The sequence below is a fragment of the Chelmon rostratus genome, chromosome 12 (assembly GCF_017976325.1).
Source record: "Chelmon rostratus isolate fCheRos1 chromosome 12, fCheRos1.pri, whole genome shotgun sequence".
NCBI classification, from domain to species: Eukaryota; Metazoa; Chordata; class Actinopteri; order Chaetodontiformes; family Chaetodontidae; genus Chelmon; species Chelmon rostratus.
The window spans coordinates 24574856-24598719 of record NC_055669.1 but is presented as its reverse complement, the minus strand read 5'-3'; the positions used below and the strand labels follow the sequence as shown (position 1 = coordinate 24598719).

The window sequence follows — 23864 nt, the reverse complement described above, 5'->3', positions numbered from 1 at the left end:
TCATGTTCTGGCTAGAAGCCTTCTGCGCGGCAAATATGCTTCAGATGAGCTTTCATGTGGTCGATACGATCTTGGGATGGAAGGGAACATGTAGTGGAATGTACAGAACGAGCTGCAGCGTCAGTAGAAATAACAATTCTGTGACTGTTCTCAACAGAAATGACCACAGAGCTCAATCAGAGATCAACAAGAACATCCTGAACTTTTAGTCAGGATAGTATGGGGGATAAGAAGTGCTCCAGTTCAGATCCAGTTCTCAGTGTAGTAGTAAGAGTGAAAGAAAGTTAATTCCATTTTGCACCAGCTTTTTCCTTAATTTATGATCGGTTGACTCGTTTCACAGGTTTTTCTTTGCATCCAGAGGTTCGTCGTCACACTTGCTGCTGTTATGCAACAGTTTTGTCAGTTCAACATTCGCTCAGTGTGCCTGTAGAACTGTTTGAACTGAAGTGAAATGAGCTGAAACAGAGAGACACTCAGCCAGGAGAGGAAGAGATACTGCAGAGGGAAATTAAACAGTGTGATGCCTGATAGGTAGACTGAAGGAGAGCAGAAAGCCAAAGCATAACAGAAGTCGACAAAGGAAGTTACGAGGGAGAGGATTAAAAGAGACGCTGAGCAGATGCCTCCTGAGAGATTTGGCTTTCTTCTTCTCTGATAAGAAGCATCGGCCGAACGTCTGGCTCTCTGGCGACACATCAGCGATCATCTTTCAACATCACACACAACAGTTTTCTGTTTTTTTATTATTCGGTGGACGTTTGATTCTTGGCTGCTTTGCCTTTTCATTGAAACCCGAAATGCTCCAGCGTTGATTCATTCCTCACCCGTCTGTATGTTTTAAATACAGTTCCAGGCTTAAAAGGCAGAGATAACTGGTTCCTCCTTCTGCCCACAGGTGGCGCTGGTCTTCCCAAACAACGACCCCGCTGCCTTCATGACGGCTTTTTACGGCTGCCTGCTGGCCGAAGTCGTCCCCGTGCCAATAGAAGTGCCGCTGACCAGGAAGGTAAGCTGTCATGATGCAGAGCTGCATTTAGTCCAGAGGTTGACCTCAGTGTCGCTGAGTGTTTGAATGGATGCATCAATTCCTGCTGTTACGTGGACTGTATCACCTGTCACTGAGAGGCGCTCTCTGATATTCACAATCAATCATTTCCAGGTATTAATCTCCTAATTTGTGGTGCAAATACAGCTGCAGGAGCACAGCATACAGCCAAATACAGTCATCCTGTACAATCATCCTGTATCAACAGCAGATAAGGTCAGTTTGAAACAAGTGTTTACGGCTTGTAAACCAGCTGCATGTGTGCAGAAATAGAGTTTAATCAGCTCCTTGTGACGCGGCATCAACGAGAACAGGCTCGAGTCGCCGCTCTGCACAGACGCCTCGCTCTGTGTGCTCAAGATGTCGTTTTTCTGGGACTCTCCGACCCGGACCACCAAACATTTTGTTTATTTAGAGCTATTTTGCACAAAACGTGAAATACTCCACATGGACCACGTTATTTATCAACAGAAGGAAGGAACGTTTATGTCGAAGAACAAGAGAAAGTGACGGAGAATTCGTCCGTTGTCAGTTGTTTGAGAAACACTCGGACTTGGAGATGTTTTTGTCGCCATTTCTCCTCTTTCTTCACGTCAAACAGCATTACTGAGCTGGAAAGGGGACGTTCGGCAGAGCGGGGCAGCGCTAACACAAACCAGTCCGACGAGCTGTAGTTAAAACATGAGTCATGAGAAGGTTTGAGTCATGGTGCGGCACAGAGGACAACGAGCTCTGCTGAGGTGTAATCAGAGCCAAATGTCTCAGAGGAAACATCTCTGCTGGTGTTGTTGTAGCTTTGTTTGACTCATAGTTTGGGTTGCCGGCCGCAGAGCGCCGTAACGTCCTCCGGGAGGAGCCGGGAGGGCCGGAGAGTCAGCGGAGGTCACGAGAGCAGCAGGGTTTTTATAAAAAATACTTTTCTTTCCAACCATTTAATAAATCATGTTAAACAAATACACAACAAAAAGATACATTACTAAATAAAAATAGAATAAATGCAGAGAGAAAAAGCAGAACCCAAACTCATAAATTTGAAGTTTTTCTTAAATTATGCATCATGTTTTCATGTGCGAGGCAGACAGAACAGGGAATCACAAAGTGCTTCCTGCACGTGTGATATCTGCTCTTATTTCAACACTTTGACTTATTCCCCAGTTTCTGCAACAGACTCAGTGTTCATCCCCTCATCAAGTCAGTGTTTCATAGCCCAGCATCACAAAGCCTGCCTCAAACAGCCGTACATACAATGAAAACAACTATGAGCCAGTTTGTTTTGGCTGATGTGGAAAGACGCCTCTCGAGTCCGGATAAGAAGACGATTTCAGAGGAGAGAGTTTGGTAAGAGAACGTCCTGCCACCTAGCGATGCTTTATTTATTTTGCGTCGTCATCAGCAGAGCAGCGTTCTGAGGTCGTGGAGCCCGACAGGTGCACGAGGAGTGACTAGAGGTGATAAGCAGGATGCTGCAAGACTGTGTAATATTAGAAGTCAGAAGCAGAATATTGAAGTGGGATCCAGCCAGTGTAATGAAATAAGAACGACGGTAACATGATCACATTTTCTAGTTTTGGAAGTCTGCAAGATCCTGCAGAACCTGCTGCAGTTTAAACTCTAAATGTTTAATCAGGTGTCTACTAAGAGGCAACTTCAGGCTTTGTGATTACGTGTTTCACAGCCAGATGAACTGTGGGAGTCGTAGTCGACATCATGCTTTTTGTTTTTATGTCCACAGGCTTGACTTTTCATCACAGAACCAGACTGTTTGTAACACAGCACACAACTGTCGGCTAACATCTATGTTAGACTGAGCAGGACTTTTACTCTCAGGAAGCTGGGTGCTCCAACTAGCGCCTCCCTCTTCATAGCTGTGTGGAGCTGAGCAGGACCGAGACGCTGGTGTTGACTGATTAAGATCTGGTCCAGATGATTCATCTCTTTTTGATCTGTGCGTCTCCCTCCAGGACGCCGGCAGTCAGCAGATCGGGTTTCTGCTGGGGAGCTGTGGAGTGACGGTGGCTCTGACCAGCGATGCCTGCCATAAAGGGTTACCCAAGAGTCCCACTGGAGAGATCCCACAGTTCAAAGGTCTCACACACACACACACACACACACACACACACACACACAGCCGTCACCTGTGCATTTACCAGCATGGAGTGTATTTGTGGTGAACTCGGACGTGAAACAGCGACGCCTCCTTGCTTGCAGCCGATCCTCTGCATCACCTTAAGTGTAAGATAGCAGCGTGCAGTTCACATGCAATCAAGTCCAGAAAGTTCCCCAAAGTTTCAGCGGAACATCCAAGGACTCAAATGCAGAGATGTCTGCATGCAACAAAATATTCTTCCTCAGTACTGCACGCCATGAGCTCGGGTCCGCATGATGAACTGTCAGCTAGAAACCAGACGACTGTTTGACGTGTACGGTTTGCAGCGTGCTTCTTCCACCTTAAAAATAGTGCAGTCTTGAGAAGAAGTGTAAAATCATCATGTATTACTACTTCTGTGTTTAAAATGAAGTAAGTATTAAGATGTGTGTGTGTATATTCACATATACAAATATATTTATATGTGTGTGTGTGTGTATATAAAAAGTAAACTCTGGGCAAGGCAGGTTTATTTGTTTTATTACATTTTATTAGAGCTTTCAAACACAGAGGCCATTCTTCACGAGCCGTTAGAATCGTAAGAATGCATCAGGGCAACATTACAAACACAATAAAACAGGAATTCTGAATAAAATGAGATCAAATTAAATATAAATGGGCCGTAAACGCTGCTGCACTACAGTTACAAGGCAGCGATGAGCCCAATGCAGCACACAAAAACACACATGCAGTAAACACATGTGACACACACACACACACACAAACACACTCTGAGGTCAGAGGTCACAGTACAGCCGCCTCTCCTGTTTCAGCACAGCTTTCATGTCTCTCACTAGGATGAATGAACAGACTGATGGCAGCAGACAGCCAGGCTGAGTAATGGATGGCAGAATGATAGAGAGACACAGAGAGACAGAGAGAGACTGTCAGAGAGAGAGAGAGAGACAGAGAGAGAGAGAGACAGAGAGAGAGAGAGAGGAAGAGAGAGAGAGAGAGAATCTCCCAGTGATTAATAACCACTGTTTGCTTTTCAGTAATGGATGTATAAATAGAAACATGATGCCGCCAGACTAACTGCTCCTCAGTCAGCACGGTGTGTGTGTGTGTGTGTGTGTGTGTGTGTGTGTGCGTGTGCGTGTGCGTGTGTGTGTGTCATTAAGGTGGAGTGCTCCTCGTATTGATCAGCAGGCTTTAAACTCGTCCCTTTCACATGGCTGATTGTTTCTTCGCTCTCGCGGCTGCATTAATTCAGACATTAACGGCTGTGGGGTACTCAGGATTTTACATTCACTCGTCATCTGACGCGTAAACACTCAACACTTCCTCGTAGCAGTAATACTCTCTCTTTGTAGCAGTGGAAGTAAAAGATGCTCCGCGTGCTTCCACAAACAAGCTGACGCGAAGTGTCCAGTATCATCCTTAATGTCATTCATCACATATTAATGGCCCGTTCCATTCAGCATGTAGTGCAAAAAAAAACACACCACGTACCTTTGATCAGGACGTCTGGTTAAAATAAAATACTGTGACACATCCTTGTTATTATCCAACAGAACTGCTGCAGAAATGAGTTTAGTCACCACTTATGTGTCCTCTGTCCCCTTTTCACCACTGTAGCTCGGGCTGGGCAAGACACTGAACCCAAAACTGCCCCCAAATGTAGGAGTGCAAAGTAGCTGTGCATCTGTGGACCACATAGAACATAGAAAAGACCAGAGAAGTTGCATTTACAAGTAATACGTTGCTCCCTAATGATCAGAACAACAGACAGAACACAACAAAATGTAAATGCAAATCATAAAGCTGGAAAAATGCAACATTTTTCATGCAGATCCTCTTTTTTTTATACTTTCGTTAATCTAAACATATATGTGTTCTGTTTTTTCTCTGCATGTCGGTTCACCTCAGTCAGCTTCAGCCAGAGAAAATGAAGCTCTATTGACAGCTTGTGTATTATTTTCATCATTCCCAGGAGCACCGTCTTTGGTTAAGTTTCCTGGAGATGCAGGTGCCAGAGCTGGCTTGTAGTGTCCCCTTTAACAACTGCAGGAGATTTTTTATCTGTGTATTTAAAGTGATGCAAGTCCGTCTTGTACAAAGGGTTGTCCATGATGGAGTCAGCTGGATCTCGTGTATCACACGTCGGCTACAGCAGCACGTCAGGTGAAGCCAGTGCAGGAGCAGGTGATCCTGTTACAGACTGTTATGTTGCTACGCTAAGTTAGCCTAATCTATGAAAAGTATAAGGCTCAAAGACCGTAACTGCTCCTGTTTTGTTTGCTTCTTGAAGAAAATGTTAGAAGAGGCTGTTTAATCTAGTCTGTGGCTTAGGCCTCCACCTTCAGCACCCTCTAAATTTTCTACCCCCTACCTGAACAAGGGTCTGTATCCAATCCCTACTTTGATCTTTGACTCTACCTCTTTACTTTCTACCCCCTACCCGAACCAGGGTTTGTATTCCCACCCCGCTTTTATTGGTGCAGTTGGTGAGAGGCAGGGGTAGATGATGGTAGTGTGGCAATCGGCAGTTACATGTGGCATCTAGGCCTGTGGTAGCATTGTAGCAGCTAACAATAGCTAAAGCGGTGGTAGTATGATAGCATCTTAGCAGTTAGCATTGGCATCTAGCAGTTAACATTAACAGTATAGGTGAATCTAGCTTAATTGTCTTCTTCTGTTCCTCTTAGCAGGTAGCGGTTAGCACTTAACATTAGCTAAATGGTAGCATCAGAACTGTATTGTCCTCTTCTGTTCGTCTTAACAGTTAGCATTAGCATTAGCTAAATGGTAGCATCGGTACTGGCCACTACCTGGAGCATCTCTGGGTCAGTTGAACGTGGCGGTGCTGTTTGGATTGTGTAGGAGCAGTGCGAACTGGCACTAGGGGGGGTGACTCTGGGACGCCGGAGTTCACCGCCTAACCTCCTGGAGGTGTAGTGGGACTAAGTAGGCGAAACACTGTTGAAGGGAGGTTTCCACCCGATGACCCCCAGAGATGTGTTAGGAATCACTGCTCTTTGGCAGGTATAGAGGCAGATTAGGGGTCCAAGGTTCTTCACTGAGAATGAATCCTCTTTTTGAGCACAAGTATTTTGTTTTTAAATTAACATGAGTCCAGTCGGCCCGCCCGCTCTGCATGTGGTTGCTCAGTTCAAAGAGACGTATATACGCAGTTTGTTGTCTCAGTCCCTTTTGTCTCCAGAATGTCTTGCCTTCTGCGTCCTAATGTGTCAGCCAGCAGGTGTCCCACCCGCCTGCCGCGCCAGCTTCTACGCGACATTAGCCCAAAGTAAACTTTCCCCCACCAGACGTTAGAGACATCAGGATGTTTGTTTTGTGTCCCTGTGTGTCCAGGCTGGCCCAAGGTGCTGTGGTTCGTCACAGAGTCCAAACACCTCTCCAAACCTCCCCGAGACTGGTTCCCACATATCAAGGACGCCAACCAGGACACTGCCTACATCGAGGTAACACACACACACACACTGATGCAAACACTGAAGCGCGTCTTCTCTGGGACGCTGAAACATTCCCACTCGTGTAGCTCCACCCCTGACTTTCTTGTGAATGGAAATCAATGGTGTCCTCGTCTGGTGAATTTACCTGACGTCCCTTTAACCTGCCGGGCTGTAATTCAAGGTGAAATGTCTGCGATTGAAAGCGGCCGAAAGGAAAATGATGAAAGTGGAGGCGTGATTGGAAAAACGATCGACCTTTTGTTTTAAACCGAGGCCAGACGGCGTCCGGGCTCAGGCGGTCGAGACTGTGGCTCAAAGAAATTCAGCTTTTTTTTATTTTTCAGTGATGCTAACTTCTTTTTTTTTATTGTAAGATAATGTCTCAGCATGATTCATAACTTCAGCAGCAGCCCATAATGTGCTTCGTTTTCAGGCCAGCAGTCATTTGTCAGAGGGGTGTCAGACTTTTCAGACAGAGGTCTTATTTTGGAAGGATTCTCATCGATTACTGTCGACTCCGCAGCACTCAGGCGGCATTTTGGTTTTTAGAAAAAGCCTCCTGAAATTCATCATCATCATCATCATCGGCTTCTCGAAAATGTATTATCACTGTTATCACAGTGCTTCGTGACGACTTCATGGTCTTGTGGTGGCACAGTTGACTGACAGCTGACCGGCGTCGCCGCGGTCGGCGCTCGGACTCTGTTTTACACGCTGACAAACGAAATGAGGCGGTCAGAAAGCGAGTCCAAGCAGCAGTCACAGTTTGTCTCTTCAGTTCTTTAGAGATCCAGCAGCTGGCAGAATTAACTGAATTCTCACATGGGGGGAGAATTCTTCATTTTTTGTGGACTGATGCCTTAATAAAATGCAAAATTAAAGGCCCTGTCATTTTTAGATGTCCATTCAAAAAAAATAAATATGGGACAATGGACCAAAAACACATTAAAAATATGGAATACAATAAAATGTACATTTGGCCTGTCTAAAACAATTTCAGCACTCACTAATATTGGATATATAAATGAGTTTATGCCATCTAAATTAGATGCAGGGTTTGGAAAATGGTCCAAGTATGGGCTCGCCAACTTACATCAGCTCCACAATGCTGGTAATTAAAAATCATTTACACAGCTATCGGAGGAATTTAAACTTCCAAGCACAGATTTCTTCAGGTACCTACAGTTAAGGGATTTCTTATTAAAACACAAGGATTGGGCTAAAGTTGTTAAGCCAACGCTAATTGAAGAATTGTTGATAAAAGTACAAATAGGAAAGTGGGATAAGAAACTAATAAGCTGTTGCTACCAAATATTCTTGGGCATGAATTTGAATAATACTACACAGATCAAAGAAAGATGGGAAATTGATATTAATTCCAGCATATCATGCGATATGTGGGAGGAAATATGTACTGGTGTACATTTGGTAACTAATTCGAATGTATGGAGGGGATTCAAATGGAAGATTATCATGAGGTTCTTTAGGACACCTGAAATAATGGCCAAATTTGACAATATACATTCAAACAAATGCTGGAGAAACTGTGGCCCACATATTGGCAGTCAGATTCACATGTTTTGGCTATGTCCGAAACTGGAAAGTTTCTGGAAAGAAGTGTTTAAAACACTTAATGCAATATGTGGGGTAAATATTGTAAGGGACCCAATGGTGGCTTTACTAGGTCTATTACCAAAAGGCATCAATGGAAGAGCCAAAACATATCTTGTACAAATACTATTAGCAACAGCGATTAAATGCATCACAGTAAAGTGGCTGAAGCCTGATCCTCCGAGTATGTGGACTGGAAAAATAGTGGAAGTATACCAAATGGAACAAATAACATACTTCCTAAGACTTCAAAAAGATATATTCACTAGAAGGTGGAGCCCTGCAATGGGTATACTGTTATAGTGAGGAACCCATTTGATCTATAATAAAATGCAAAATGATGAAGAAAATGTGTCATTAAATGCATTATTTGAAAGCAGCATCATGAAAGCTTTAATTGTTTTTTAAAAACATGAAACTTCGAATTTCATAAAACATAAGTGGGAGTTTTTTAATGTTAATGTGCATATTAATGTGTGCTTATGGTTAGAATTAGACTCAAAAGAGTCAACAAAAAGGTTAAATTGTGGTTTAAAAAAGTTAATTGCATTAAAAAAAGACTCTTTCACTTAATTTAGCCGCTCTCATCTCATCTCTGTCTGTCTGTCTGTCTGTCCAGTATAAGACCTGCAAGGACGGCAGCGTCCTCGGTGTGACGGTGATGAGGATAGCCATGCTCACGCACTGCCAGGCCCTCACACAGTCCTGCTCGTACACAGAAGGTAACACACACACACACACACACACACACACCTTCACCTCCGATGGCTGTCAGGAGTGAACACTGCTCTTATTGGACTTTTCTCTGTCTCGTCCTCCAGCTGAGACCATAGTGAATGTATTAGACTTCAAGAAGGACGTCGGACTGTGGCACGCTGTCCTGACCGTAAGACAAACACACAACAAACTCGCAAAGAGTGAATAAATAAATAAAAATGGCCAACTTTCTGCCTGTGTTTCTATATTTTAAACAAGTTACACACGTTAAAAGAAGAAGTTGCCTTAAAAAGCTCCCTCATTTTCTGCCTCCGTCTGTCAGAGTGTGATGAATATGATGCATGTCATCAGTATACCCTACGCCCTCATGAAGGTCAACCCTCTGTCCTGGATCCAGAAAGTCTGCCAGTACAAAGGTAACGAAATCAGTTTACCTGAATTACATCATTACTGCACATTTAAGGCCATTTTATGAGTTTGCAGTAAATGTGAATAAATGGATGCGTGGTGTTGTTGTGGTGTTGTTGTGTGTTTTGTGTGCAGCTAAGGTGGCGTGTGTGAAGTCGCGGGACATGCACTGGGCTCTGGTGGCCCACCGCGACCAGCGAGACATCAACCTGGGCTCCCTGCGCATGCTGGTGGTGGCTGACGGTTCAAATCCCTGTAAGAAACCGTCTCTGAACATGTGAAGTTTGCACTGCGGGTGGCGCTGTAGTAAAGGTCGGAAACAAAAAGGGTTCTTCCTCAGGGGGCTGTGAGGGTCCAACCCCAAATTTAATGGCAGTTTGACCAATGCTGTATGTTGCATTTTTTGTCAGTCCAGCAAACGACACATATGACATAATGATGAAATTGGACATGTTTTCACAGTAATGATGGTTTAAGAGCAGCTTGTAAGTAGCCTGAAAGGCAAAACTCAGGGCAAACAAGGCTTCACTTTTAGCTAATTTCCAAAGACTCTTGGAAAAAAAAACACGAATGTGCTCATAAAAAGTCATATCATGAAGACTCGCTGTGGTGAGCTGCCTCCACCTGCCTCCACCTGCCTCCACCTTGACGGTGCATGAAAGAAGAACTGACTTTATGAACTGTGTCTCTCAGGGTCGATCTCATCCTGTGACGCCTTCCTCAACGTCTTCCAGTCTAAAGGTTTGAAGCCGGAGGTCATATGTCCCTGTGCCAGCTCCCCCGAGGCTCTGACTGTAGCTATAAGGAGGTACACACACACACACACACACATGCACAAACACACACAAACACACACACACACATTAAAACTTTACTTCTATTTTCCTCCAATTTTAAACATAAACCATTAAATATAAAAAACACTTTGTCATAAAAAGACTTTTCACTTCAACTGAGTTTCATACTAAAATTGATTTTAATGGTTTTGCATGACATCATATTTAAAGACATATATGATATTGATTTAGTCTCCTCAGTAAATAATTAGCTGTTTAAGTGGCTTTTCCCTCCTTCAGCAGCATCCGGTTCTTATTCTAAACCATTAAACCTCCTGACTTTACACTTTAGTGACTTCTGAAACACTAAACTTACAACCTTCCGACCTCTTTGATCCTCCAACATGTAAAAACCACATTACAGTCAAACCAGGCTGTCATTCACATGTCGGCTGGAACGTTTGCTCCATGCTCTTAATTATGACTTACTGTAAAAGCCCTCTGTGTGCGTGCGTGCGTGCGTGCGTGCGTGTGTGCGTGCGTGGCTAATAAATGGCACTTCGCCTCAGCGGGTGTGGTAGTAATGAAGTCACTTTATTTTACAGTGGAGCTGCTTCCAAACTCATTAAACTCACAAACAAGACACACACACACACACACACACTGTACATGTACATGTGAGGACCCTCATTAACATACAGCAATCCCAGGACCCTTATTCTAACTTTAACCTCAATTTAATCAAATGTCCCTAAAAAGTATTAACCCTGAGACAGACCTGTGACAACCGAACGTCCAATGTCCTCACTTTAAAAAAAATATTGTGACTTTCTAAAATTGTCCTCTATCTGGAAAATTGTCTTGGCTTTCTAAAAATATCCACATTTTCCAATAATGTCCTGAGTTTAAAAAAACGTCCTCACTCATCGAAACTGTCCTCACTTTCCAGAAATGTTTGGAAGTTTTGACTTTTTCTGAAATTGTGCATAATATGTCCTCACGTCGGAAAAATATTGTGACTTTCCTTGAATATTGTGATTTTTCCCAACATCCCAGCTTCACAAAAATATGCCCTTTTCAAGAAATGTCTCACTCTGAGCGCTCCATTAGCATCCGTGCGATCTGATTGGCTGTCTCCGCCTCTCCTGCAGGCCCGTGGAGGAGGGCAGCACCCCTCCTGGTCGCGGCGTGTTGTCCATGCAGGGTCTGAGTCACGGCGTGATCCGGGTCGACTCTGAGGAGAAGCTGTCGGTCCTCACGCTGCAGGACGTTGGCTCCGTCATGCCCGGAGGTGAGACTGATGGTGCAGGCGCTAATACTGATCCTGATCCTGATCCTGATCCCAGAGTGACCAAACTCACAGACTTTCTACTTCTCCTCCATGACCTTTCAGAGAGATCTGAGAGCTGGAGCTAATTTTTACTTTGCAGATTCATATTTTATCATCAGTCAAATAAAAAAAAATCTCGAAACTGTTGACTAATGATCCTGAATCAAAGATCAATGATGTCAAACAGGATCTATAGAACATGAGGATTCACTCTGCAGGTCCCAGACTTTCATTTTTCCTTTTCATTTCTGGTGCTTTAGCTTCAGTACCGGTGTCGTATGTCACTGTAATAGCTCAGCGTCGTCCTCTCCGTCTCTGTCTGTAGCTATGATGTGTGTGGTGAAACCAGAAGGAGTTCCTCAGCTCTGTAAAGCCGATGAGATTGGAGAGATGTGTGTGTGTACTGTTGCCACGGGAACCTCCTACTACGGTCTGGCCGGCATGACCAAAAACACCTTTGAGGTGAGTGTGTGAAGGATTTCGTTCTGACCTTTTTTACCCCTGTCCTGCTGTTCCGCTTTAATTAACGGCCCCTTTGACTTCACTCAGGTCTTCCCCACGTCGAACAACGGGGCCCCCATCAGCGAGTTCCCCTTCACCAGGACCGGCCTGCTGGGCTTCATCGGACCTGCAGGTCTGATCTTCGTGGCAGGGAAGATGGACGGTCTGATGGTGGTCGGGGGGCGCCGGCACAACGCTGACGACATCGTGGCCACGGCGCTCGCTGTGGAGCCCATGAAGTTTGTGTACAGGGGCAGGTACGTCTCGATCCATCTCGACACTGTTTGCTTTGGTCTGACGGATTACTGATGCATGACAAGTGTAAGCAGTATAACAACAATATAACATATATCTATTACGATGCATCGCATTCAAGCAGCTGATCACGTTTTGTATTTAAATTTAAATTCTTGGAAGTAACTAGAGATCCAGAACAATATAGCTGAGTAAAAACTGCGATGTTCCACTCTGAAATATACTGGAGTAAAGTGGAAAAGTGCCTCAAAATAGAGTAAATGGAATTAAAAATGTTGCATGACAAAGCTAGTTAGCTTGCAAACATTAGCCAGTCTCTTTGCTAAATCTTTTGACTTCTACAATTATTTCTGTTGCGTTAATTAAACACAGCCACGTGTGCCGACGAATCACAGTAGAGTTGTTGGTGGGAACTCCTGCAGGTACAGGTGTGCTGGCTGTGAAGAAGTAAAGTCCAGGTGCTCCTGCAGCCACACAGCTCGGCTGCAGAAGAATGTGCTAACAGCGGGCACGCTAGCCGAGGATGTAGTGAAAAAGCCTTTATGAGTTAGCCGACAATGCACATTTCCAACACGCTGTACCTAACCTTTAACTCGGTGCCGCCGTGCCTGCAGTTAGCTCCCGGCTCCTGGCTTCGGAAATGTTGAACTTTTCCTCTTACTTCCCTGCTTCAGGACACCTCGTCATACTTTGTCAGCAGCACATTATCTTTGTATAAACACGATGCATTTCCCAGTATTGACTCTTCGTAAACTTTCTCACGTTGTGCTAAGTTTGAGTGGCTGTATACGTGAGTCGCAGTAGTTTGGTTGGAGCTACAACAAATCCCCCGACCACAAAAAGTAACTAACACAGAGGTTACATCAGAGTAATGGAGGGCTGAACTCGCGGTCGCTTGGTGTGAACGTCAGACATCGACTGCTGGACAGACAGCAGAGTTGAGACGAGCCTTTGTTCTCCACATCGTCTCCTCTAGACTCTGTGACGCTGAAACTAAACCTGCAGCTCGTGATCTTATCCGGCTAAGGAGCACGCGCACGCCGTGTGTTTGTCTTTCAGGATAGCGGTGTTCTCCATCATGGTGCTCCACGATGAGAGGATCGTGGTCGTGGCGGAGCAGCGGCCCGACTCCACCGAGGAAGACAGCTTCCAGTGGATGAGCCGAGTCCTGCAGGTGCACGCACGCACGCACGCACACACACACACACACACACACACGTACACGGGCACGCAGATAAGACACACACAAAGAGGCGAGTGGCTTCTTGTCATCAAAGCCAACCAGCAAGTATTAACTGTATCCAAAGCCTGATTTATGTTCCCTATATGTAGTCAATCCCCATAGACATCCATATAAAAATCCCCAACTTTACAGAAATACACGTTTACAGTCTGGTACAACAAATGTTTATAGCTAATTTCCTCGTTCATAACTTACTGCTTAAATTATATTAAAGCTCAAAGTTGTGCATCGTCGTGGCTCCTCGTTGATTGACAGCTGGCTGCTCGGTTTCAGCAACCAGGCTTCGTTCGGCCGCCTCAGCTCCACCCACGCTCCACCTCCAAGAGTTTGGCGGAGTCGCTGTCACTGAGCTTCACAGTGGCTGCTCAGAAACCGGAGGGTGACTTTGTGGAGACTGCGTCCATGTTTTATACAGTCTGTGATTTCGACTCACAAGAGCAACGAATGCGGATTAATCCGCCGCTGAAAGTAGTCCACAGCAAATGCACTGTTTCTTCCTCTCTGTCGATGAGTGGGCAGCCGTTTCAGGAAGGTGTCTTCAGCAGGAACCTGTGGTCCAGGAGCTGAGAGCCACAGGGTGGAGAGACGGACTAAGACCCTGCTGGTTTTGCTCTTTCGTGGAATCCGTTCAATAATAAGAAAACTGTTGAGTAACACCAGCCAGATCCTTTGACACAAACCAGCTCAGGAAGACTGTCACACACCAGACACACACATTTTAACAGGCCGCGGCAAAAAGAGTCCAAACACACACACACACACACACACACACACACACACACACACACACACACACACACACAGTATATGTTACTGTACGTTCATGCTGCACACGAGCAGATGACATCTCAGTCCGGGCTCCAGCTCCAGATCTCTCTAAGCCGGCGTGGAGACTGTGGTGAAACCATGAAAGCCGTCTGCATTTTAACAGCTGCTATAAAACCAAATCTCTTTATTCCTTTACCATCACACACGCTGCCAGGCTGGTTTTCCCTCCGGCTCGTCTGCTCGTAGACTCAGTCAGCGTTTCAGAGGCTGAGATGACGGGATGTGATGTAACACCGCGTGATGATCCCTCGCTGCTGTGAAAAAATACTGTAGATGATGGAAAAGTATAGTTTCAAAACAGAGTCAAATAGATTCCCTTTATGACATTTATGTATTTGTATTTATGTTTAAGCTAAGACTTTGTGTCAGGAAAAAAAAACAGGATTTAATAATGTCATCGCAGCAGTTGGCAGTAATTTAAATCTAATTTTGAAAGATAACTTCAGAGTCAAATATATTAGCGTATATTACAGTAATTTATTTTAATTTTGGAGGGAGTCTTGCTCGTTAGATGCATGCAGATGAATATTCCACTGAGGCATTTTCCACAGGATTCACATCATATTAACAAACTGTAGATGTCGTTTTACTGTCTTCAACATGCTTTTCTAACACTTTCCAGGCGATAGACGGTATCCATCAGGTGGGGGTGTACTGCCTGGCTCTGGTGCCCTCCAACACTCTGCCCAAGACTCCTCTGGGTGGCATCCACCTGTCAGAGACCAAGCAGCTGTTCCTGGAGGGGGCGCTGCACCCCTGCAACGTGCTCATGTGTCCGCACACCTGCGTCACCAACCTGCCCAAACCCCGGCAGAAGCAGCCAGGTAGGGCGGGAATGGCCGTGCGACGGCGCAATGGAATGTCGTGGAAAAGGAACGCTTCTCATGCGTTTCTTCCTCCTCCTCTTCCTCAGAGATCGGTCCTGCGTCTGTGATGGTCGGGAATCTGGTGTCGGGGAAGAGGATCGCTCAGGCCAGCGGCAGGGATCTGGGTCAGATCGAAGACAATGACCAGGCAAGGAAGGTGTGTGTGAGAGGCGGGGCTGCTGGTTTTCATCATAACCGCCATCCTCATCATCCTCATCATCATCACACACACACACACACACATATAATGAGGCCTTTTGGTTCCATTTATTCATGTTTCACACCGTTGTGGTTAACTTGCAGTTCATTTCATTTGTTTGGATCAGTTCTTATCTTCTTACTTGGCCTTCAGTTTCCATTTCACACACTACTTTATTACAGCATTCATCCTGTCACTATGACTTCATATTGAAAAGCAGTGGCACTTTATTTGAAGGGATGTTTATAGGACTGTGGCACAACACCTGCTGTTATGAATGATTATGACTCTTAAAGGATAACTTTCATTTTTTACAACCTGGACTTTATTTGTAGCATTAAATACGACCATTTACTCACCCAGACAGCTTTGGTGGCATTTGGAGTCGTTTTGAAGAAATTAGCCCCAGAGGAGCGGCGCGTATATCCGTATAATGCGAGTTATTGGGGCACCTGTGCATAGCCTCTATAAACGCATAATCTGCAGCGAAACTCGTTCATATTCCAATATTTTGTTATGATATGCTGGTGCTATTCCCCTCTGAGCCCGTGGTGGCATGTTATCAACATCCAGTGTCTCTAGACAACTACTTCTGACGTGGATGACGTCATTTTCGAGCGCCGCGCGCTGTGAGCAACCAGCCACAACACGGCTAACTCTGCGGCGGTCGGCTAGTTTAGCTGTAGTTTGCGACTGTTATTTTTCACAAAATGGATGAATATTTTTCCGACTCTGAGGTGGTGGACGATGACTTTGTTTACGATGGACGTCCTTACCGTTTTGAGCCAGAGTACACGGACGAGGAGCTCGTTGAAAGGAGGACGCTGAGGCAGAGAGAGGAACAGCTGACCAAACAACAACAAACGGCTGCGCGTCCACAAGTAGACGGTAACTGGTGGTGTTCTTGTGGACAATGTTCATCGATCGTAAACGAAGTCATCGTCCACCACCTCAGAGTTGGAAAAATATTCATCCATTTTGTGAAAAATAGCAGTCGCAAACTACAGCTAAACTAGCCGACCGCCGCAGAGTTAGCCGTGTTGTGGCTGGTTGCTCGCAGCGCGCGGCGCTCGAAAATGATGTCATCCACGTCAGAGGTAGTTGTCTAGAGACACTGGATGTTGATAACATGCCACCACGGGCTCAGAGGGGAATAGCACCAGCATATCAGAACAAAATATTGGAATATGAACGAGTTTCGCCGCAGATTATGCGTTTATAGAGGCTGCGCATGGATGCCCCGAGTACTCGCATTATACGGATATACGCGCCGCTCCTCTGGGGCTAATTTCTTCAAAATGACTCCAAATGCCACCAAAGTTGTCTGGGTGTCTAAATAGTCGTAATTAATGCTACAAATAAAGTCCAGGTTGTAAAAAACAAATGACTTAATTGAACCAATGACTCGTAATGACAGCAGTCATAAACATGGTGCCGACAAAAGTTGGAGAAAAAGTGTGTTTCGATGCTCTGGCAGCATTGTTGATGTTATATTTGTTCCAATAAAAGCAAGTAAGTAAAACAGTGAAGAAACAAAAACCTGTCAGAGACCAAGACTGAAAAGTAAGAAATAAGAGGTCATAAGAGCCAGAAAAATCAGACGTGAAGATAGAGAAAGAGAGCATGCATGAAGCGAAAACACAGAATAGAGAGAAAACGACGAAGAGATGAGAAAAACGGAGGCCAGGATTGAGCGAGTGGAGCCGGCAGAGTGTGTTACTGACAGAACGGATTTGCTTCTCCTGTCTCGTGCTGAAAGTGCACAGCGTCAGGCGGCCAGCGGCTGCACACGCTCTGTAGACCCTAATGAGAAGAGACAGGCCCCAAATAATAACAAGCGCCACCTCCACCGCAGCACGCTGGGAGGCTGCAGCAGCAACACGCCGCTCGGCTGAGCTAAACCCAAGCCTCCTCTGCCGAGGCACGAAACACCGAGCAGCTAACAGCGTAGCCTCTCACTCAGTATGCCTGCTAGACGCTAGAGCTAGGTTAGCTTAGCACAAACACTGGGAACAGCTAGCCTAGCTCGGTCCAAAGTTGGCAATAAACAGCGGACCTGATTTGAGGATATTATTCTGCATGTCCGAACCCCACAGCTGCTGATTTCCATGCTGCGTCGCTGTCGCTTGTTCACATGACAAACATCCATCAGAAGCTGATGAGTTGTCGACAGACACGCCTTAGGATCGAGCTGAAGGAAAAAGTGATGAACCTGAGCTCTGTTTTGGCTTCACTCCGTTGCTTTTTGCCTGAGCGTTGCAGCCGGCCTCTGTCCTCTCGAATCAGCTTTAAATTCCTCCATTACGTTGCATATTCTGTCAGCACGCTATAGCTGCTGCTGACTGTCTGACACACAAACCTGCAGACTCATCATGGCAAAAACATCATTCGAAGGCGATGTTGCATCTAGTTTCATTTTGACTCCAGCTGAAACAGGATGACATCCGATCTTGGTGGTGGTTAGCTCGGACGTGCGCTGCACCGTTTGTGCACAGCGACATTTACTCCTCTCTGTTGAAGAAGCAGTTTAATCGACTTCTCTCGGAGGGTCAGCGCTCCTGCGAAATGAGTTTGCGATTCGGGAACGACTGTGAATTTGGTTTGTCCGGCAGGCGAGGTCTCTTTTGGTGTTTTTTTCACAAGGTCGCGGGGGCACGCCTCATTCAAAACTGAACTTGTGAATTTGGGAATTTTGCGTGAAAATGCTAAATCTGCCTCCGTGTCGGCCGAATGTTAATGAGGTTTAGACGATGAACGCTAAGATATTCCTGCTCACTCTTGCTGCAGCTTCTCATCATCAGCACGCCCATCAGCTCGTCGATTCATTCCTTCATCTCTCTGTTCATTCATCCATCACTGCTTGTGTAACTCTCCTCCATGGCCGTCTGTCTGAGAACCCAGCCCTGTGTGTGAATGAGCTCCTCTCCCTCGTGTGTTGGTGCTGCTTTTGCGTTTGTTCATGTAGAAGTGTTCTGTGTGTAATCTTATAGAGTGAAATGTGATTTACCTCGAATGTCGTCTCAGATTCCTCTTCTGATAACAGTTATTTATGCAGGGAGGGTCGACTGAGTCCTGTGCTGCTGTGCATCGACTCTGTTCAGCACTCTGCTGAAGAGCTGAACTGTTTTCTCATGAGTTTTTCCACAGTAGATCTTTAGTTCAGGGAAAATTACTGCTTACTGTTTCCATAAAGCAGCATCTTAAACTAAAAACATGAAAAATAGAAACTAAATACATTATATTTAGCGAGGATAAACTATGACATTAATAACAATCAAGAATTGGTGTCTGGGTTTGCAGATTAGTTCAAACTCATAGAGGATGATTTTTTGGTGAAAAAGTGAAGCCTTCTTTCTTCGAGCTGCCATGTTTCAGCAATCATGAAGAATGAACCATTTTACACAGTATGATGTAGATCAGAGTGAAAAAGCATCCTGGGAAGGTGTGGAAAGACACTTTTGGAGATGTAGGAAATCATAGAGTGGAAAAGAACGACAGATTATTGTCTGAGAGAGTTTGTGAGGGTGGATTTTTTTTATTTAAATCATCAAAGGTCATAAACTTTAATACAATACAGTCGTTTTTCAAACACCTTTAGCAGAACAGAAAGCAGTGCAAGAAGATCATTTAGCAAAGTAAAAGTAGAGATATCATAGTCTAAAAATGCTCCTTTGTGAGTAAAAGTCCTAAATTCAAAAGTGCTTCAGAGTTTATCAAGTGGAGCAGTGGAGTACTGCATCATATCATATGTATCATCATGAGGGCATGTTTTCAGTTTGTTTGTCTGTCAGCAGGATTACAGAAAAACTACTGAACCGATTTCTGTTAGTTAGCCTTGGCGGAATAAACGCAATACATCTTAAAGCCCAGTAGATGGTACTAAAGTTCCGTAATGACAAAAAACAGGCAACTGTGGAGATACTCCAGTAATCCTCCGGGGCAGCCGGCACATGTAGCTGCTCAAACTTCAGCCTGCAGATTTGTTTCATAAAAAAAGTGACGAAGGTCTGTGCAGTAAATAGTCTGTCAAAATTATGGCTCTTTGAGGGGAGCTGGATCTCGGTGAGCCATTCCTTTCAAAGAGCTGTTCAAAAAACTGGCTCATTTGGCTCATTTTTATATTTATTAAGTTTTACGAAGGCAGTCTGGCCTTAACTCGTTTTATCTTTATAACCACTGGGAGGAATGAATTTAGATATCCCACCAATATGAGTTTAAATTGTTCTGAAATATTGATTATAATGTTATTTGACATGTGTGGATTAGATTGTAAAATGTCTGATCTGGATTAATTGTAAATATTCCACAGGGTGGCGCCATATCACTCTGCTTTGACAGTGCTTTGCTTTTTTTTTTTTTTGTTACTGGCGCGCTCAGGTGAAGGCAGCGTGCACAAGGTGGCGTGATGCTATTTGCATATCTAATAAGCACCGCGCAGCTGGGGGGCGCTCCTCCCCATGTAACCCGGAAAAAGAAAAAGAACGGTTCCCAGCTGCGACTCGGTTCCCATCATTCGTGTTAACGAGCCGTTCAAAAGAACCAGTTCGTTCGTGAACGTCACAACACTAGAGTTGGCAGAGATTTCAATGTTAGTAGTTTATCTCCTCTGCCTGAACTCTACCTGCCACCTGATTGGACGACCACTCGTTGAACTGTCATTGTTCTTTTCTTACTATTTTTAAAGTTGGAAAGCATGATTGGTGTTCTGGAAATGTCATATTTCCGTAGGACGATCCACCGTTGTAACTAAATTGGAGGGCAGCAGCAGAAAATTTCTTAAAATGATTCTTATTTACCTTGAGTTTGGTGCGGTGGAGACTGCTGTGATTATATAAACTCTCTGCGATTTGGTGCCATTTTTCTAGTTTCAGACTCATCACGGTTCAACTCATGCTGCTACAATCTTTGAACTTTTTCATGTGTCTAAGTTTAGATGACGTAAAGTTCTTCAGCCGCCCAGGTGGACGATGTGTTTCGATGGCTCTCACTGAAACGATCATCACGACCGATAACGACATCAGACACGACTGAGCTGCAGACTGAACACCATCACTCACAAACCGATAAAACTCTGCTGTGTGAGACCAGATTTCCATCTGCGGCCTGGAATTTAACAGGAACAGCAGTGGCGCTCAGCAGACAGAGGCCCTTTGTGTTGGTGTTCAGCATGTCAGTCACCTCTCGAACAGATAACCTGAGTTTTATCAGCAGGCAGCTTCCAGTTTGTTTAATCTCAGGCTTCAGTCCGGCTCTGGAAGTTTCACCAGGGGTCCCAGCTGCTCTCACACACAACACAAACTGGTTTTACCAAACCGCATGGGATCCTTTTGGTGGTTAAAACTATGAGTCGGACGCAAAAGTATCCCATAAAAAAATTAAAAAGTCGAGAAATGTTAACTTAAGTTCATAGCTAATTTCTGTTGCTGACAGAGGAAAATATGAGCGATATTAGAACATCTTCAGCGTCTGAGGCTCTGGTTTCACCGCATGTGAGTATTTTAATTCCTGAAGACCAACTGTTTTTTAAAGCATTTGCGAGATTCATGATTTCTTTCAGTGGTTGCGTGGACACGTGTTCTGTTCCCTTCTCTTTCTGTCATCTTTTAAAGAAACAAGAAAAAAACCCACTTCTCTCTTGTTTAAATGGCTAAAAGGATGAATGTTTGCGTTAACCTGAGACCTCCTGGGGGTGAAGACACGGGGCTGAATGAATGGGAGACCGCTCCTCTCATCCCATTTTCTATCGACCGGTCATGTCGGTTTCTTTTAACCATGACGCCAGTCTTTGCCTGATCCCAGCTGAGGAGTTATTGTGCAGAAACTTCACCAACCCTTACCCACAGCAGCGACAGATGCGCAGTGACATGTTTACCAGGGTCCATTTGGCATTTCTCCTGCTCCTGTGTCATTTTGGAAATGATGAGCAACATATTTTGTGGTTTAATGGAGGACTTGTCGCGTCTTCTGCAGAAGTCAGAAATGTTTTTTGCCACAAATTCAAGACCTTTTTCCTTGACGTCACCCCTGAACCTCGAGTGTCTAATTAAAAACAGCAAAGTCACAGAATCAGGTGGCGTCTGGCCTTTAAATGGCAAATCCTGCTCTACTGACTCAACTAGACTGGACTGGAAGTGTTGCAGACGTGTTAAAGAAAGGTCTGGTTCAGTGGGAGGTTTTGATTGATGTTCCTCACATGTTCCTCAGTCAGGAGATCATTTGTGTCTCGATGGCGAGATGAAGCCGTTGAAGCTGCTGGTTCAAATGTGTTCAGCCACGGCGCCTCGGGGCATTTTGGATGAACGCCTCCGCCGGTCGCAGATGTTAATGCATGAGGCAGGAAACTGGGGGAAGCAGACTTTAATTTGCTGTTCTGAAAGTCATGAAAGCTCAGAGTCGAGCCGACAAGCAGCTGAGTGATGAGAAAAACCTTCGTTAAGTCTTTTAACCCCGAGAGATTTGTGATGCGTGAAGCTGGCGGCGAGTAGATGAGAGAGCGTTTCGTCAACCAAACCCTGAGAGTCGACGACGCGGCTTTAAACGGTGAAACGGGAAACTGTGGCCAACGAGGAGCTGAGTGATGCTTTCAGCAGGGGAACACAGGAGGTTATAGACACCACTGAAAGGGGTCTCATACACCAGATCCACTTCATCGAAGCAATCATGGCTTTAGTGTTTGTACAGTGATCACATGACCTCAGAGACTAAACATCGACTGGCTTCAGTGTTGATGCTTCAGACGATAACTGAACCAAACAGAGTGGTAGCTAACATGTTAGCCGCAGCAGCTTCGTTCGGCTGACCCCACAAATCCAAACTGCAGCATCTGAGCATCACTCCTGGTCAGTGTTTATTATTATAAAACACTACTCAATATGTTTGTTAGAAGAAATGAATTACCTTCCACCTCAGAGAGAGAAAACTAGTATCACCTCTCTAATACTCCCTAAAACAGATGTGGCTCGCTTGCATTTTATTCATAAACACAGTTTATCAACATTATTATCATTCACTGTCTAAATAATGAGATTCTCTTTGAAGGTTTATAACAAAGACAGCTTTCCTCAAGCTTTAACTTCAGTGCATATAAATACTGAAATCAATAATTTATTCCATCACACGCACAGTGCCGTTCATTCGTCCGGCTTAGTGCTAACGGCTGAGTCCTACCAACTGCCAAAGTGCCCTTAAGCAAAGTATCAAACTCTCAGCCATCAGTTTTGCCCACTGTTGGTCCTGCGTCTGCCACGAATGTGAAGCAGAGAAAGAATCGCAGCTGGAGGAACAAAGGTTCACGTATGAGCTCCTCCAGCTGAATAATTCACTGCAGAACAGCCCGTCTCAGTCGCTCAGATCTGTAGCGCAAATCAAGCGCGCCCAGAGTCCAGCCAGACATGACGGACACAGCGTGGTGCAGAGCAGAGGCCCGTTAGTTTCGTGGTTGGGGGGGGGGGGGGGGGGGGGGGGGGGGGGGGGGGGTTAAGGCTCTGACAGGCGAATCTTCACCGCTCTGCAGCAGATCTTGACAAATTCATGAGGCCAGAAGCAAATCTTAACAACACTACAAGTTTCCAGCATGTTCTGTTTGTCAAACAAGAAGAAAAAGGCGGTTTTAACCGACATAGAGTGCACGCATGGACGCGTGTTAACATGCAAACTGTGTAAAATGCAAAATGGGTCTGAAAATGATCACTTTAGACGGATTTAGATAAATAAATGAAATTTGTAATGAGTGATAAAAGATAAGTTGTTCTCGCTAAATTCAGATTTTACAGTGCAGCACTAAAAGACTGGATCTTTATTCCCGGATGGATGTGTGTGTGTGCGTGTGTGTGTGTGTGTGTGTGTGTGAGCTCCCAGTCTCACTGTTCCCGTGTTTGTTTGTGTTTTCAGTTCCTCTTCCTGTCAGAGGTGCTACAGTGGAGAGCCCAGACCACTCCAGACCACGTCCTGTACACACTGCTGAACTCCAGGGTGAGACTCCAGAACACCTGAGAAATCATGATCTGTGACACGTTTATTCGTTTGTTTGTTTGTTTGTATGAAAGAATGTTGTTCTGCGTCACGGGTATGAAAGAGAAAAGGTATTATTTTTATTATTATGGTGCAGTTTGTGTGTGAGACTGTGTGAACTGGCTCTGTATGATGGTTGTGTTAGTTTGCATAATGGAAATATGATCCACTGGTGTGTTTACAGCTGTTCAGCACCGAGATGCTGCAACGGAAAATGTGACATGACATCTGCTGATACACACTGCTGATTGAATGTGTCAATCATCTGTGTGTGTGTGTGTGTGTGTGTGTGTGTGTGTGTGTGTGTGTGTGTGTGTGTGACCTCCAGGGTACGATAGCCAGCTCTCTGACTTGTGTCCAGCTGCATAAGAGGGCAGAGAAGATCGCCGGCATGCTGGCTGAACGGGGCCACCTACAGGACGGGGACCACGTTGCACTGGTCTACCCTCCAGGTAAACGCTGATTTCTGATCAGTGAGACGCTACAACTCAACGTCCTCATGCACGCTAA

General features: G+C 45.0%; 1 protein-coding gene across 6 annotated transcripts in view; it reads left to right on the top strand.

Moving 5' to 3' along the window:
• LOC121614598 (disco-interacting protein 2 homolog C) overlaps positions 1-23864 on the top strand; it is a 197020-nt gene that overhangs the window by 153639 nt on the left and 19517 nt on the right. For 4 of the 6 annotated variants that reach the window (XM_041948563.1, XM_041948561.1, XM_041948566.1 and 1 more), the window contains exons 10-25: positions 899-1009; positions 3010-3133; positions 6510-6619; positions 8841-8943; positions 9043-9107; positions 9261-9354; positions 9482-9601; positions 10040-10154; positions 11274-11413; positions 11778-11914; positions 12002-12210; positions 13268-13382; positions 14902-15103; positions 15193-15302; positions 23235-23315; positions 23683-23806. In XM_041948563.1, the coding sequence (XP_041804497.1) occupies positions 899-1009; positions 3010-3133; positions 6510-6619; positions 8841-8943; positions 9043-9107; positions 9261-9354; positions 9482-9601; positions 10040-10154; positions 11274-11413; positions 11778-11914; positions 12002-12210; positions 13268-13382; positions 14902-15103; positions 15193-15302; positions 23235-23315; positions 23683-23806 (1960 nt within the window). The remainder of the gene's footprint in view (positions 1-898; positions 1010-3009; positions 3134-6509; positions 6620-8840; positions 8944-9042; positions 9108-9260; positions 9355-9481; positions 9602-10039; positions 10155-11273; positions 11414-11777; positions 11915-12001; positions 12211-13267; positions 13383-14901; positions 15104-15192; positions 15303-23234; positions 23316-23682; positions 23807-23864) is intronic. The other 2 variants (XM_041948564.1, XM_041948562.1) reach the window with 1 other exon arrangement.